At 44.7% G+C, this 17,224-nt stretch overlaps 1 protein-coding gene across 1 annotated transcript in view; it reads right to left on the minus strand.

The window, feature by feature from the left end:
• KIF5C (kinesin family member 5C) overlaps window positions 1-17,009 on the minus strand; it is a 166,169-nt gene extending 149,160 nt beyond the window's left edge. The window contains exon 1 of the mRNA XM_047771966.1: window positions 16,470-17,009. Within this exon, the coding sequence (XP_047627922.1) occupies window positions 16,470-16,595 (126 nt within the window). The 5' untranslated portion in view covers window positions 16,596-17,009. The remainder of the gene's footprint in view (window positions 1-16,469) is intronic.
• Window positions 17,010-17,224: the final 215 nt, after the last annotated feature.

Consider the following 17,224-nt stretch of genomic DNA (forward strand, 5'->3'; position numbering starts at 1 on the left):
CAAATCCTTCCTTCCTCTATGAAGCCCAGGAGACTCCCCACTCACCAGCCTGACCCAGGAAGTGCCCACTGACTGCGATAATCCAAATTACACCAGCCCACTGAATAAACTTTTAGTTAAAGATTCATATAAATCAGAGGAAACGCCTGGAATAAAACCTAAGACACATGAATCCCAGACCACTGCTCTATAAATCACCCTCTCAAATAGTTATTTCCTTTACCTCAAAAATTAATTCCCTGCCAAATGGGACACTGATATATCCCTGGAGGCCACAGGAATTGGTAGACCCCTACAGAAAGCAACAAGATAACACTGAATGCCATCTCTTAAAACGTTCACTACACCAAGCCCAATAAATCAACTCCTGGAGACTGTGAATGCATATGATCACTAAACCGTCACCCAGAGCGAGGGGAGATGTGATCTGAATGACCAAATCATGATCTATCAGCCCAACGCATACTTATCACTGAACATTATAACCATGAAGATCTTATACGACATAGAAAACCATATATGGAATAAGCTTACTTTTTTTTTAAAAGGCAGAATCGTACATCTACAGTTGGAAATACATTCATTTACCCAAACATCAGCTATCAACCAAAAGAGGAAAAAGGAGCATATAAAAAATTAAGATGGATGATGTAGGGTGGTGAGATTACAGCTGATTTTGCTGTTGCTCCATGTTACCATCCTGTGAAATACCATCTTGGCCATTTGCAAAGGAGGAAAAATCAAATCTACGCCAATCCAGACAGAGACATGAGTGAGAGTAGAAAAGAGCTTCCAGCTCCTTCTCCCAAGAGCTGTGTAGCCTTCACCTGCCAGGACAAAGGAGAGGCACCTGTGAGTGACAAAAGCGGTGTTGCCTTGGTTTCCCACAGCTGAGCACAGTCCCCCCACCACCTCCTAATAGGAGCTTCCTCCTAATGGAAGCTTTTGTTCCAAAGAGGAAGAGCCCTCATTAGAAGGTGCCTGTGCTAAAAGGGAATGCATCTCCCAGACAGGAGGTTTCATCATTCCCATCATTAGCGACAGAATGGAGACGAAAGGTAAGAGGCAGATTAGCCACCGGCAGAGTGGCGATCCTTGCCTGGAAATTAAAAACCCTCTGCCCGGAAGGCCGGCCCAGCAGTCAGGGGATAGGGTGAGCAGCGGTCTAGGGTTTGAGCCATGGGCTGGGGTCCAGTCCCTGGGCTGGCTGAGGCAGGAGCCAACCTGCCATTTTTTCCAAGACAACGGACCCTGTCACTTTCTGGTGTTCCCAGTGTCACCAACTACAAATGCATCACAAACCCAGTACAGCAGACGACTGGTACTTAATTACAGGATATTGGCGTGAGGGACTCCTGCGGGGTGGGGGTGCCGGCAGTGAGAGGAGAGGGATGGCCGGCCGGGCATAGCACACATCCCTTCTCCAGTATAATACCTTATGGTATTCAAACTGAAATCTGTAAATCAGCTATCCAAAACTGCAAAGTAACTTTAGATAGGGAAGCAAATTTTACATTTGCAAAGCAGATTCCTACCCCAGCTTCAATGATCCCCCTGCCTGAGCTTTCCCCCAGAACCCCAGGGGGTAGGCTTTCTCTTTCTTCTTAACTCCAACAAGGCAGGATTTCCTCTTTGGACACTCAGAGCATGTGAATTTTTTTTTTTTTTAACTTGCTCTTCTCATTGAATTAATTATATATATATATATATATATATAGGGTTTGGGGTTTGTTTTGTCTTTTTGTTGTTGTTGTTGTTATTGCTGTTGTTGTTGCTATTTCTTGGGCCGCTCCCGCGGCATATGGAGGTTCCCAGGCTAGGGGTTGAATCGGAGCTGTAGCCACCGGCCTACGCCAGAGCCACAGCAACACGGGATCCGAGCCACGTCTGCAACCTACACCACAGCTCACGGCAACGCCGGATCGTTAGCCCACTGAGCAAGGGCAGGGACCGAACCCGCAACCTCATGGTTCCTAGTCGGATTCGTTAACCACTGCGCCACGACGGGAACTCCTATATATGGTTTTTGATGGCAAGGATCTTGTCTTACAGTAAGTCCACAATGCTTAGCAATGAACTTAGCAGCAATAAGCCCCTCGACAGGAAACTGGAACCAAAATTAATAAACGCAAAAGCAATGAGAATGGTGGCATCTAAATGTTAGCGCATCATTCTCATAAAGAAATATATTACCAATATTACCAATAGAAACATAATGCCATCCAAAGAAATGCAAGCCACATATGTAACTTTAAATTTTCTGGTAGTCACATTAAAAATAAGTAAAAAGAAAAAGGGGAAATTTATTTTCTTAATTTTATTTAACCCAATACAGCCAAAAATATCATTTCAACATGTGATGAATACTGAAAAAAAATTGAGTAAATTAATATTTTTTTTTGTCTGCAGAAAGCCTTTGAAGGCCAGTTTACATTTTACATCTCCTGAACATACCAGTGTGGACCACCCACATATTAAGAGCTTAACAGTCACATTAGGCTAGTGGCGACCATTTTAGACAGCACAGTGTTACAGTGAAACTCCAAAAAGTCTACAGTGCAGAAAAACACCTCTTTATAAAAGAAAACGTTTTTCATTGTAATCAAGAACTCAAAGTTTTACAAATATAAAGAGGTATGTTACCTCTTTACATTTGTTTTTAATAGAACTAAGGAAGCAAGAATCAGATAAGTGTATAATTTTCCTTTACAAATTTGTTTGGATTAATGTCTAGTTCAGAAAATAGTATTTTTTTTTCTTTCTTTCTTTTTTTTTTTTTTTTTTGGCACACCAGACTTATTTCACAGCACTGATGACAGCTCACTCCTTTCAGAAAATAGTATTTAAAATAGACCCTCAGGGAGTTCCCATTGTGGCTCAATGGTAACGAAGCCAACTTGTAACCAAGAGGACATGGGTTTGGATTTGAACCCTGGCCTTGCTCAGTGGGTTAAGGATCTGGTGTTGCCCTGAGCTGTGGCGTAGGTTTCAGATATGGCTCAGATCCAGAGTTGCTGTGGCTGCGGCGTAGGCTGGCACCTGTAGCTCCAGTTCCACCCCTAACCTGGGAACTTCCATATGCCACAGGTTCGGCCCTAAAAAGCAAAAAAACAAACAAACAAACAAACAAATAAACAAAATAGACCCTCAAGCCAGTCTTTTCCAGGGCCATATTCATTAAGGAAAAGTTAACAATACACAAGAGCAGGCTTTACTCTAGAATAGCACTTTGGGTGGTAATTTTACCACATATTTGAGCAGATAATTAGTAGGTTGTGTTGTTTAGTAATTATTACTGAAGAGCTAAACACTTCCCTTCTAAAGTCTTTCACAAATGTTATATAAACAAACTATTAGTAGTTAGAAGATTGTTTCAATGCTATCGTGATGACACTGGTACCAGGGATCCTGGAAGGCCAGAAGCCTCCTCTGTCTGCTCCCTTCCTCCTTCCTGGGTGGGCGAGGTTGCTCTACCAGGAACAGGGACACAGCAGGTATCCAAGCAACGCCTGGGTGGGGTGCTAGCACCCATCATCCCAATGCCTCTATTTTTTGGGCCACAGCATGCAGCAGCTTGATGTGGGATCTCAGCTCCCAGACCAAGGACTGAATCCAGGCTGCAGCGGTGGAAGTGCCGAATCCCAACCACTAGACCACCAGAGAACTCCAACATCCCGATATTAAACCTGGCCAGCCTCTGACAGGGAGACTTATGTAGTGTTCTTACTTTCCTCACTTCACCACCCAACTCTCCCATAGCCCTTGAGACCAGCCAGTATGGGCCTGAATATCAGGGCCCAGACTAACTCATCCACTCCACAGTAGATGATGTTGAGGTGATGAGAAAATAGCCCCTGAGAGCCAGCCCAGGAACCCAGACCCTGCAGGGGTCAGCTTACTAGGGAGGCCAGATGTAGGAAGGAACTGACCACCTCCCATGAGATCCTATCCACCAGTAACCAGGACCAGCAGAGATCGGGACACTGATCAGATTGACGTTTGTTCCTCTCTGTGGAGCAGGAGGCGCCTAAGAAAGAGGAATAGAAGTCCCTTTCCCCAAGTCCCTTCCTTCCGTCTCTCCCTCCCTCCCTTCCTTCTTTCCTTTCATCTTTTTAGGGCCACACCCATATGGAAGTTCCCAGACCAAGGGTAGAAAGGGAGCTACAGCTGCCAGCCTACGCCATAGCCAGAGCAACACGGGATCCGAGCCGAGTCTATGACCTACACCACAGTTAGTGGAAACACCGGATCCTTAACCCACTGATTGAGGCCAGGGATGGAATCCACGTCCTCATAGATACTAGCTGGGTTATTATTGCTGAGCCACAAAGGGAACTCCCCCAAGTTTCTGATGTCAGATGGAGTTGTTATTTACCCTGATTCCCAGATGAAAACCAATAATCTCTGTGGAATGAGGTGGCAGACAGTAAAAAAACTATGATATAACCTCCTCAGAGAATTGAAGAAGACTGTTCTTCCTTTCCTCACGAGGCATGATGAGAGCTGAAGTGGAAGGGGTTGTTCTGTGAGAGAGCCTGGGAAAGGAAGAGTCCCTAGATCTGTCAATTCAGAACTATGAACCAAGATCTTTAAATAAAACGTTTCTAAGAGAACATTATTGATCAGCAGCTCTTATACTGAATACTCTGCCTTCAAAGAAGTTAAAGCATCGATTATGGGGATTTGGTTGTTGTTTTTTGTTTTTTGGGGTTTTTTTGGGTTTTTTTGTTTTGTTTTGTTTTGTTTTGTTTTTGCTGCACCCACAGCATGCAGAAAAGTTCCTGGGCCAGGGATAGAATCCACACCACAGCTGTGACCAGAGCCATAGCAGTGACAACGTTGGATCCTTAGTCCACTGAACCACCAGAGAACTCCTGGATTTGTTTTTTTCATCTGCACTTTTTCTCTAACCCCCACTCCTTTCCAAAGCTTCTTTTTTAAAGAAAAAAGGAATAAATAACATAAAAAGAGAACTACCTTTTTCCCTAAAGTATTGTGTTGCACTGAATTCTGTTCTCACCTGTTTTCCCTTCAGCTGTTTATTTTCTAGTAGTCACTTCACATCCAGGATGAGTATTCATTGACTGAAAAGATAATACATACTAATACACTAAGACTCACCTGTAATTGGTACCAATTTAATAAGGGTGGGTACTGAGCTTGGAAGACAAATGAGTGACACATCTGCCTGCTTTCCTGACGTTTATGCAAGCCAACTGAAACAAGGGGAGATGAGTGCAGCAGGAGGGAAGCTATAAAGCATGTAGCTCTTTGAATAGCTTTTCTGGGTGACATTGCAATGCCGGCACTGGTTTATTAAAAAGGCTAACTCGAACGTGGACATTGTTAAGGGAGATGGGCTGGAAATCTTGATTAGTCCTGATGGCTTTGTGTGTTTCTACTGCCACACATGACTCCAGAGTATAAGCCTCCCTCCCTCTCATTTCACGGTCAATATGTACAAGCATTTCTTTTTCTCCACACTTGTAATCAACAGTACCTAGGATTCTGATTTGAACAAACCAACTGAGAAGAAATTTATGAGGCAATGGGGAGAAACTGTCTGGGCATCTACATTAAGGAATTTTGCACAATTTGGCTGTGATAATGTTATTGTAGTTTTAAGAGTCCTGGTCTTTTAGACCAGGGATATTAATGTTTAGGGATAATATAATGTGAGATATGAGATTTCACTTTAAAATAATTAAGTGACTTGGGTGGGAAAAGTTTAGGAGTATACAGAAAAAATAAGATTAGCCCATTTGGGTTTTTTTTTTGTTTTGTCTTTTTTAAGGCTGCACTCTCATCGTATGGAAGTTCCCAGGATAGGGGTTGAATCAGAGCTACAGCTGCTGGCCTACACCAGAGTCACAGCAATGCCAGATCCAAACCACGTCTGTGACCTACACCACAGTTCATGGCAACGCCGGATCCTTAACCCACTGAGCGAGGCCAGGGATCGAACCTACATCCTCATGGTTGCTAGTGAGATTCATTTCTGCTGAGCCACAATGGGAACTCCTAGATTAGCCCATTTGTTGATGACAGTTAAACTGGTCGATAGATTCACGTGGGTACATTTTGATATTTTTTCCACTCTGGCATGTGCTTGAATTTTATATGTTTTTTTGTTTGTTTTTTTGTTTGTTTTTCAAAGAGTACCTAGTATTCAAAGAGGAAGGGGAAAAAAGCTCTTTCTAGGGCTTTTTTTGAAGGGCTATTATATCGCTTCTCAACTTACCAAGCCATTCACTGTTAGCTGCAAGAAGGAAGGGAACATCCATCCTAGTTTTCTTTAAGACCACAATCTTGACCTCTATCTCTCTCTGTCTCAAGAGAGAGATTTAGCTTTTGATCACCTCCAAGAAACAACATCCTTTAGAATACTGAAACTGACAAGAGACAGCCTACAAAATCCTACGGTTTACATTAAAAGTCTAAAGGCATTGCCGTGTTCTAGGTCCCCAGGTTAAGAATGTATGATGAAGCACATGCTCTTGGTAAGCATTTAATCCAGCTCAGGTATGAGGGATGCCTTAGAGACAAACTGGTAGCAACTCCATGGGATGGACAGAGAAGTGAGAACCGAAAACAGAAGACAATTCGCCATCTCTAAATTGCTCCCTCTCAAAAACTATGGATGCTTTAAAATCATCTATGTCCTTTGACCGGGCAATCCCAATTCTAGGAAGGTATTCCAACAAAAAATTGGCAAGGGTACAAAGAGATGTGCGCGCTGACGTTTATCATGCCTTTGTTCACAACAGAAAAATAAAACAAAAATAACAAATGTCTATAAGCACAAAATGGTTAAATTATTAATGAGACACACAATGGAACTTTATACAACCTCTAAAAATGCTATCTGAGGTATACTATTTAGTAAAACAGCGAGTTCCAAAAAAGACTTTATAAAATCATTAATCTTCATTTTAAAACAAAGTGCGTTTTCTATAGGAAGAAAAGAGCAGGAATAAACAACAAAATGTTAATAACATTTTCTGATTCATAAAAGTAAAAGTGATTTTTACCTTCATCTTCATGCTTTCACACATTTTCACACATATATGCTTTCAATAAGCATATATCAGGACCCCCTGGAAAGCTATTTCTTTTCAGATAATAACAACAAAACCACGAAGAGGTCCAAAGGAGGAAAAAAAAATCAACCAGAGCTGGACAGAGGTCAAAGGTAAAAATCCAAGCACATAAACCCTAGGCTCGGACATCTGACAGCCTGGGAGGGTCGACATTCTTTCACTTCTTTCAAAAGACATCTCATGCTAAGCGACTGTTCTATATGCCAGGACTTGGAGATGGAAATAAATGGCATGCATCTCTTGCCATCCTAGGATTTTAGTCTAATTGGAGGAAAGGATGCAGGTACCCAAACAAATGAAATGTAGTACTTTGGGAGGTCTGGTACAAGGAGTGCAGGTGAGAAAGCATCTAACCTGGCCAGGGTGGCAGGGTGCGGGCGGAGAGTTGCTGGGCAAAGATGCTGTCAGAAGAGGCACCATGGGGTAGGAGTCTAAAGGCACATGGATGTTGCCAGGCCAGCACACTTTGACGACGCTCATCCCAGGCATGCGGGAAGTGGGCAGCTGTGGCAGCCAAGGGCAAGTGTTGAGAAGCCTAATATTTCTGAGGAACAGAAGCAAGGAGGGAACAAAGACCTAGGGAGTAGGGGGAGGATAGGCCCGGAATATGGTAGGTCTCGGAGGCCCCACTATCTGAGTTCCAACCGACAAAGACTCTCTCCATGATCAAATCTTAGGCTCCCCTAGCCCTCTTCTGAACTGGGCCTTGACTTTGGACCTCTGTGTCTGTCTTTGTAGAGTCCAGTTTTAGCAAGCACCCCACAAAGGCAGTTTCAAGAGAATCGCCCCACCGTCACTATCTTACCACCCTCGATCCCTCCACAGTTGTATCTTAACACCCTGAAGTCTGCCTTCAGCAAGAATCCTGTTAAATCGGTTTAGAAAGAATGCCCACTAATTTTCATGTCTCCTCTTAGTGATTGTCCATCCACCTAACCCCGCACCCACCTGCTCCACTTGTACTTGAAATCAAGCCTCATTTCTCTCTCCTGTTACAGTAGTAATAACATCTACCACAAAAGTCTTCCTTATTATTTTTACAAGTGTCAGAATAATTTTTTCTTTAACACAACCTGAGGGCACGAGGGAACCTGTGAAGGGTCTCGAGCTTTCTCAAGATTAGTCACCCCAACAAGGTATAGAGACAAAAACACTAAGTCTTACAATAGCGTGTATTTTCTGAACACCTACTATACACCAGGCACTGTACTCAGCACTCTACACACATTTGCCCACAAGGACTCTATAATGTGGAGAATGATATTATCCCTATTTCACAAGCCAGGAAACTGAAACTTAGCATGGTTTAGCAAGTTCAGAAAGCCAAGAAGTCACAGAGCTGAGAACTGGTCCTGGGTTCAGTGCTGGGGATAGTACGATGAATCTAAAACTCTATCCCAATCTCTGCAATATTTGCAAATAACCACAAATTAGTCTCTGTTCCTACTAAAAGGAAATTGGTTGATGCACCACAAATGGGTTAAGGGAGGAGGAGCTTTCTCTGCCACAAAAATAGGACTTTCTGGAAAAACCTGAGAGAAATGGAATGAAATTGGTTCTGTCAGGGAGATTTTTTTTAACTCAAGAGAAACCATTAGGGAGTAGGTAGTTTTGTTTTTGCTTGTTTAATGAGTAGACACAGGTGAGAAATCTGAGGCAGGGACTAAAGGGAACCCAAAGGTGGGGGAGGTCTCCTATTCTGAATGAAGAGCCAAGGATATAAAACGCTATCATTAAATAGGGGAGTTGGGCCAAACAAGCCCAGTGGAGGCAGAGGGAAATCCCCAGGGATGCTGAGGTTATTTAGGGAAATGCAGAAACTGGCATTCAGGGAGACTTGATTCCAGGCAGGGAACAGGGGAAGATGGAACTGTCAATCAACATGGACTTACTAAGCAACCAGAAAATGACAGTAAAGGGGACAAAGACAAAAACAGTTCCTGCTTCTGAGAAGCTTATAACTTACGTGAGGATGTGCACGTACGCACATATACCCTATATGTTAACACTGAATTTACTGGGAACAGCTGATAGAGTCTCTAAGTGGAATCTGAGCTCTGCCTTCTGGATGGTTAGCAATTCTACACACCAGAGGGAAAGAGTGGCTATTCCAAGCAGAAGAATGGGGTGAACAAGTGCCTAGGAAATAGGATCTAGGATGCGTTTTCAGGGGCTAGCTAGAGTCAAGGGCAGTAATTTAGGCGGCATTGGGGTGGGGAACAGACTAATTCTGAAAATAAAGAAAACTACAAGGGGAATAAAAATGGTTGGGAGATAATTAGCATTAATTGTGCATTTTCTCCATGCCAGATGGTACTTCAACCACTTTATTTCATTTCATCCCAGAGACCCTGAGAGATAACTAATTATCTCCACTTTAAATGCAACCAAATTGAGGCCCAGGAAAGCTAAGCAACTTGAAAAAAACCCCACAGCAAGCTAGTGACTCCAAATTCAGCTCTAACTCTCCCCTCTGCTCTGTCCACCCCAGTCATTTATGTAGCACCAACTGTGAGTTCATCACGAACATAAGTGACCTCCAGCAACACACGCCAGCTTATGCTCACTCATTCCAGGGTTTCAGAGGGTAGGTTTACAGGAAACTACGAATTCATTTTCAAGTGATATAAACTATCTTTGAATTGGGGGCACAAGGGATGAAGGACTAATATATCTCCATACTAGTAAACACTACTGTTAACATTCACTTTGACAAAGTCACTGAATAAACTCCATAAGAATCAGCTTAAAATGTTACTGTTTTTAGGTGAGAACACAAAGTGGTACAACCACTTTGGAAAACTACTTGGCAGTTTCTTAGAATTAAACATACAGTTACAATGTGATCTAGCAATCCCACCCCTGAGTGTCTATCCAAGGGAAATAAAAATTTATACACACACAAACCATGTGCAAAGGTTTGTAACAGCTTTATTCATAACCATCTCAGACTGGAAACCCAGATGTTCTTCAACAGGGGACTTGATAAACAAACTATGGTATACTCATATAAAGTAATACAACTAAGCAATTAAAAAAGGAATGAACTAATGATACATGCAACAACAACCTAAATCTCCAAGGACCCTGGCTCAAAAAGATAACTCCAATATACAATTCCATTTTTATGACACTCTGGAAAAGGCAAAATGTATAGAGAGGAAGAATAGATAATTGCCAGCAGTTAAGAGAGAGGAGAAGGTTTGATTACAGAGGGGTGACATGAGGGCTTTTTTATTTTGGGGGGGTGAAGAAACTGTTTTGTACCTTGAGTAGGGTGGTTAGGTGGTAAGCAGAGTCATAGCCCAAAAGATGTCCACACTAATCCCTGGAATCTGTGAATATGTGAAAGTTACAAGGTAAAAGGAACTTTGCAGATAGAATTAAGGTTGCTAATAAGCTGACCCTGCAATAGGGAGTTTATCCCAGATTATCTGAGTGGGCTCATTATAATCTCGTGGGCCCTTAAAAGTGTACGAGGGAGACAAGGGAATCATGAGAGACCTGCTACAGGAGAGGCAGGAGAGATACTAAGCATGGGAATGAACAACCCATTGCTGGCACTTACAGTATAGGAAGGGGGCCATGTGGCTAGGGCTGAGCATAGCCTCTAGAAGCTGAGAACAGCCCAGGCTGACAGCCAGCAAGGAAACGGGGACCTCAGTCCTACAATCACAAGGACATGAATTCTGCCAACAACCTGAACAAGAAACAGATTTTCCCTTAGACCCTCTAGAAAACAAAATGGCCCTGCCAACACCTTGGTCTTGACCTTGTGAGACTCTAAACAGAAACCAGCAGACCTGATGGATTTCTGTCGATTTAAAAAAAAATGCACCTAAAAACTGAAATTTATGTTTTATTTGTGGCATTTACTGAGGACAATAGCCCAGTTGGCAGCCTCTCTGATAGCTGTTCCAAAAAGGTAAGGGAGGAACCAGGATATACAGTTTTTGGAGGGGAGAAAAAAAAAAAAAAAGCATGTGGGGGAACATCAAAAGATTACTGATGATCCAGGGAGTTCCCATTGTGGCTCGGTGATTAACGAATCCAACTAGGAACCATGAGGTTGTGTGTTCAATCCCTAGCCTTGCTCAGTGGGTTAAGGATCCAGCGTTGCCCTGAGCTGTAGTGTAGGTGGAAGATGCAGCTCGGATCCCTATGGCTCCAATTAGACCCCTAGCATGGGAACCTCTATATGCCACAGGAGTGGTCCTAGAAAAAGGCAAAAAGACCAAAAAAAAAAAAAAAAAAGATTACTGTTGGTCCCCCCCAAAAAATAAATAAATAAAACCAGACATCTCAAGTTAATGATTTTAGTGCTTTTCTGCATATGGGAAGATGAAAGAGTCTGGCCTAATTGAAATCATTCCTTTGATATGCATCTAAACTACCCAGGGCTGGTATCCTGTTTTGCTTCATCCTGAATTCCCCCCAGGGTGCACCATCAATGGCAAGTGACATTCTTTGTCCACATGACTTATGGAAACTGTGTGATAATAAACTTGTATAGTTTTAAGCCTTTAAGTTTGTGGTAATTTGTTACAGCAGCAACAGAAAACTAATACAGCACAGCTATACAACTCTTTGTGTATAAATTTTTAAAATATTATTGCTTTTAAAGACCATTACTACAGACAAAAAGAAAAGTTCTAGCTATATTTCTTAACGTCCTCCACCCATAATCTCCACATCGATAACTCACTCAGGCTTGGAATTTGGTTTCTGTCCTGGCCACTGCTTTCCCTGCCCATCCACTGCCCAGAACTAATCTAAGCTCCTACAGGCCACTTTCCACATCAAAGACTGGCTCAGGGTTTGCAGCCTTTGGAAAAGGAAGATATTTTCCTTTGGCTTTCAAACAAGTCAAAATTTACACTGCCTCAGGGGAAGCACCCATGTTAACTGGACCTGCTTTCCCAGGACAGCAAACCAGAGGAAAGCCCAAAACTGAAGTGTAAAAGTCCATTTCAGTGAACCTTACTGAGAACTCTCTAAGAGAGTTCCATCAATACACATGCACCAAAGGCAACAGACAGGGCTCAAAGTAATGACTCACCAGGATTTTTAGCAGCTAATGGAATATTCTGAGAAATGCTGTAAATCCAGTATTTTTCTCTGAAGAATTGACATGGTGGAGTCCCCCACCCCCACCCTCTACTTTTAGCTCACTACCAGTGCCATTAGCTCTGCTACTTTTTGGGTTTTTTGTTTTTGTTTTTGGCCACACCCACAGCCCCAGAGCCAGGGATTGAACCTGCGCCACAGCTGTAACCTAAGCCACAGCAGAGCCACAGCAGTGGCAATACCAGATCCTTAACATGCTGTACCACCAAGGGAACTCCAGCTCACCTTTTAACAAAGCTGAATACAGCTTCTTTCCCAATTCTCCTTTAACATTTAAGTATATTATATATTCTCTTACCAGGCCTGCTCAAAGGGATAGCACATTTCTCTAAAATTATTTTTTAAACTATTCCCCACAGCTGATAATCAATTAGAAGTCCATAAAATCAATTAAATATAGCAAAGTAAAGATTACTAGATTCAACAAAGAGATCAATAAATATTTACTAAATGCCTTCTATAGACAAGGGTCCTGAGAATTACAAAGAAGCAAAACATGGAATGGATGGGTCTTGTCTCTATTCATGGCTTACAATGTCATTAGACATATGATCAAAACAAATAATTAGCCTAAGGCAAAAAAAATATGAGATCATATACAAAATAAATGGTACAAGAGTTCACAATAGAAAGAGACTATGGCTGGGGCAGTCAGGGAAAGAAAGCTCTGCACAGGAGCCAAGGGGAAAAAAGCAATAGAGAAGAGATTATTCCCCCCAAGACAGGACATTTTCCTAAAAGAGAAATCCAGAAATTCCACCTGCAAAATCTCCCTCTTAGCACACATTTCCATAAGAATTGAACAAGATATTAAAGGGGGAAAAATGACCCCAATTTCAGAAACAAAAAGAATTTCTAGGGTTTTGAATTTGGACTCACAGCTAATGGCACAGAAATTCATTCTTCACTCATCTCTATGGGGAGTGAAAGCGGTTAACATTTCTGGATGTCTCTGGTCTTCTTTGGTCATCCCTACAATCTCCATCCCTGCAAGCAAGGAAGGGAGTGCCCACCTAAGGCAGTCTTCACCGGCAACTGAGCCATGTGGGCTGCTTCCAAGTGAACTGGATTGGGAGCCACCGTACTCAGTGTAAAAAGCGTATTACAGGCTGCCAAAACTGTCACTTCCTTTAGTCACATATTATTAATTAGAAATGGGAAGGGTCCTAGCACATGCTACTCCAAGTCCCAATACCCTTCAGCATCTGGTTGTCTTCTGTTCTGTACCACTCCCATCAAAAGATGTGTAAAAGAACATTTGTAGCACTCTGCCCATATTAGCCCAAAGTGAAACCTATCCAAACAGTTACTACCAACTGTTACTGGATTAAAAAACTGTGCTGTAGTCATTCATAAAGAGATACTAAAGAACAATGAGGTTGAACAACCTGCACCTACATAGTACAACATGGATGAATTTGACAAGCACGATGTTGAGCCAAAGAATTCACACACAGACGTGAACATACTATATGGTTTTATGTATATATAGCTTTAAGAAAAGCAAAATTAACCCATGGAATTAGTTTTGTTTTTTGTCTTTTTAGGGCTGCACCCACAGCATATGGAGGTTCCCAGGCTAAGGATCGAATCAGAGCTGTACCTGCCAGCCTACACCACAGCCACAGCAACTTGGGATCTGAGCCACATCTGCGACCTACACCACAGCTCACAGAAACCCAGATCCTTAACCCACTGAGTGAGGCCAGGGATTGAACGTTCGTCCTCATGGATGCTAGTCAGATTGTTTCCTCTGAGCCACGATGGGAATGCAACCTATGTCATTAGAATTCAGAAAAGTAATTACCCGGAGGCAGAGGGAATTCGTGACTGGGAGGGACATAGGGGGAATTCTGGGATCCTGAAGATGTCTCTTTCTTAGTCTAAGAAGGAGTTACAAGGGAGTGTTTACAAAGTATCATTAAGCTGTACACTTTAAAAAACAGTTTTCTATACGAATGCTTTATTTCAATAAAAAATTTATCTTAAAGAAAACGAAAACTGTTGTATTAAAGGATTACAATAATGTGATCAAAAATTTCAATGTACCGTTGAAGAGATATACACACAAACTTTAATATACTCATTTTCTACGGTGATTGTTTTACTTTATTCAGTCAATAATATATGCAGATGGGAAATAGCATGTATACTCATAGTAATGTCATAAAATTAAAGGATAATCCTAAAATTAAGGATCTATGTCTTGCACACAGATCAATGGGGCGATTTATTACTCCACTTCATTAGTCCTGGTATACCACTCTTAGGAGACAAAGACAGAGGAGAAAGAGGAAGAAGGAAAAGAAAAAGGAGGAAGAGGAGGAGAGAAGGAGAAAGAGAAGGAACTTCAGCTTTTCTTAAAACTTATGAAAAAATAGGGTCACCAGAACATGTTCTCGTGCTGCACAATTGTTAAAAAATTGTTACAAGACAAGGGGCAGGGTCTAGATGTCCTGTAACTCCCACTCTCCCTGAACCACAGCCTGGCTCAGGAAATGACAAATCAGACTGTAGGCTGACCCTAGCTTAGAAGTATAGCCCATCACTATCCCATGCCTGCCATTAAGTAAGAATTTTTGTCCTTATCAATAATTGTAGCCTACATGTTTCTCTCAGTTTAACACTAAGCAGAGAGAAAATCCCACTTTCCTGACCTCATTGGTCAGCTCTCAGGGTGAATGTCCATCCAGAGCATTTGGAGGTCACCGGTTTCCTGATGACTCTGAAAACAGGGAGGAGAGAAGAGGTCGCCAAGGGGCGCTGCCTTCCTAAGGAAGGTACAAAATGAAACCCTAAGGCCAGAGCCTTGCTTTGGTTCTCTTCTCCTGGAGAGCGCCTGCCTGCCGGTTCAGCTGGCACCTGCTAGTCCCCAGGGCCCTTCACAGGGACTGCGGCACAGCCTTGGCGGAGATACTGGGGCTGCTACGGCCAGCAAAGGTTGGCCTCTGGCCTTAAGAAGGGACTGGCTTACTCGAGCAGAGACCCTAGGTAAATTGTCACCTGTCAATCATTTGACCTAAATACACCAGCCACTGGGGAAAGGCAAGGGAGGGGGTTATTCGGAGCATGCTCAGTAATCGGGATGACATCACTTAATCAATGCTGAGGCCGGGAAGGCTGCATCAGCAGCCTAGAGCAGGCTGCCAGGAACGTGTCAGCGGGGATCGGGAGGCTCCCATTAACTCGGTACCTCCCCACGCGACTCGCATACAAAGAGGGCACATCAGCTACACACACTGGGGACAGCGGAGGGGGAAGGGCGGGGGAGGAGAGGGGAGGCTGGCTTATTTCATTTGACATACTCCTTTAAGAACTAAAAATCAATGGTATTCCATCCCCCCACCAGCAGTCCGGCTGCAGAAAGGAAGCCAAGTCTGGGGAGGTGAGGGGAGGAGGGGGAAGGGAAATATGGGAAGGGAGATCGAGAGGGAGGGGGACCCCATCCACACAAAGTAACTTATTCTTTGGGAACGGAGGCTATTTAGCTACGTTCAGGACCCCCAACCCCACGCCAAACAGCGCGAAGTGTACCCAAGGGTGTTCGGACCCCAGCTGGGGGCTGCCCCATTGGGGAAGCGTCAGACCCAAGGTCCAAGTAAGGGAAGCCTGGGTTGAGAGGGAGCAGGAGGAGACACACGAGGCCCCCCGGGGACACGAAAGCCACCAGCGTTCCCCTACCCCCGGCCTTCCGCGTGCAGAGCAAGGTGAAACACCGCGGGGTCCGAGTCTACACAGGGTGCGAGCTCCAAGCCTAGGATGGGATTTTTCCAGTACCTTTTTTCCCTCTTCTACTAAGATCTTGAGAAGAGGCAAAGTGTTCGAAAAATCGAACCGATGCCTGGAATCATTTGTGGTTTACACAGCTCATACTTGAAGGGGAACCTGGGCTTGAGGGTAACCTGAATACACTACCCACGCGGCGTGGCCAGGGCGGGAAACAATAGGCCCACCCAGGCCCCCACCCCAATAGCAATGGCGGCGCGGAACACTTCCTCGCCCCCCACCCCCACCTCCGCTGCCTGGGGCCCGCCCTGCAGCCCCCAGTTGACCCTCCACCCAGCGAGGAGGAAACTACAGGGTGGGATTGGGTGGGGAGGTCTCTCGTCAAGTCCACCCTAGAGGGCAGCCTCAAGGGGATGTCCGAAGGGGCGGCCTGAGCATCTCTGCCTGGTCTGGGGTGTCGGGGCGCTGAGCTGCGGCGTGAAGCAGCAGAGGAGGCCAGACATCCCGACCACTTACCCCGATCACCACGGTCTCATCGCCTTTAAATTTGGGGATGAATTTGTCCCCGCGAAGGATCTCTGCTTCGTTAAGTGGCCGGAACCGGCACATCACTTTGATGCTGCATTCGGCTGGATCCGCCATCTCGGCCCGCGGCAGGGAGGGAGCGCGGGGATGGGTGGGGGGGGCCGGGGTTCCGCACAACGAGGGACGCGGTAGAGAACCGCACCTCCCGCAACAAGGCCGCCTCCTGCAGCCTCCGACAAAGCTTCTCAGCAGGTCATCGCGAACAGGGCGGGCTGGGCAGCTGTGGCCGCTCCGAGACCTCGTAGGTGAGCAACCTCTCAACCTTCGGCCCGGCCAGCTGCAGATCTGCCTTTCCTGGCGCTGCCCTGGCCCTGCGCTGCAAACCCAGGCCCACCTGCCCGCGACCACGCGGCGGGCGGACCAGGCGATGCGCTGGGAGCGAGCCTCTCCCGGCTCAGACCTCCCGGGCTCCTGCGAGCTCAGCCATCCTGCATCAGCACCAGCACGCTCCGTCGCCTCCCCGGCCCGCCCCTTCGCCCCGCCCTCCCCGGGCGGCCCCTGGACGGTGACGTCACTGCGGAGATCCGCCAGACCCTCTCTCCGGCTCCTGAGAGAGGAGTATCCTGGGACTTGTAGTCGTTGCACAGGCAGGTGGAAGGACTAAGATTTCTGGATTTGGCGTTTAAGCAGCAGTGGTGTCCCGGGTGCCACTTCCGAGAGCTTGCAGGTCTTTTTCTCTGTGCTCA

The sequence above is a fragment of the Phacochoerus africanus genome, chromosome 3, assembly GCF_016906955.1.
Source record: "Phacochoerus africanus isolate WHEZ1 chromosome 3, ROS_Pafr_v1, whole genome shotgun sequence".
NCBI classification, from domain to species: Eukaryota; Metazoa; Chordata; class Mammalia; order Artiodactyla; family Suidae; genus Phacochoerus; species Phacochoerus africanus.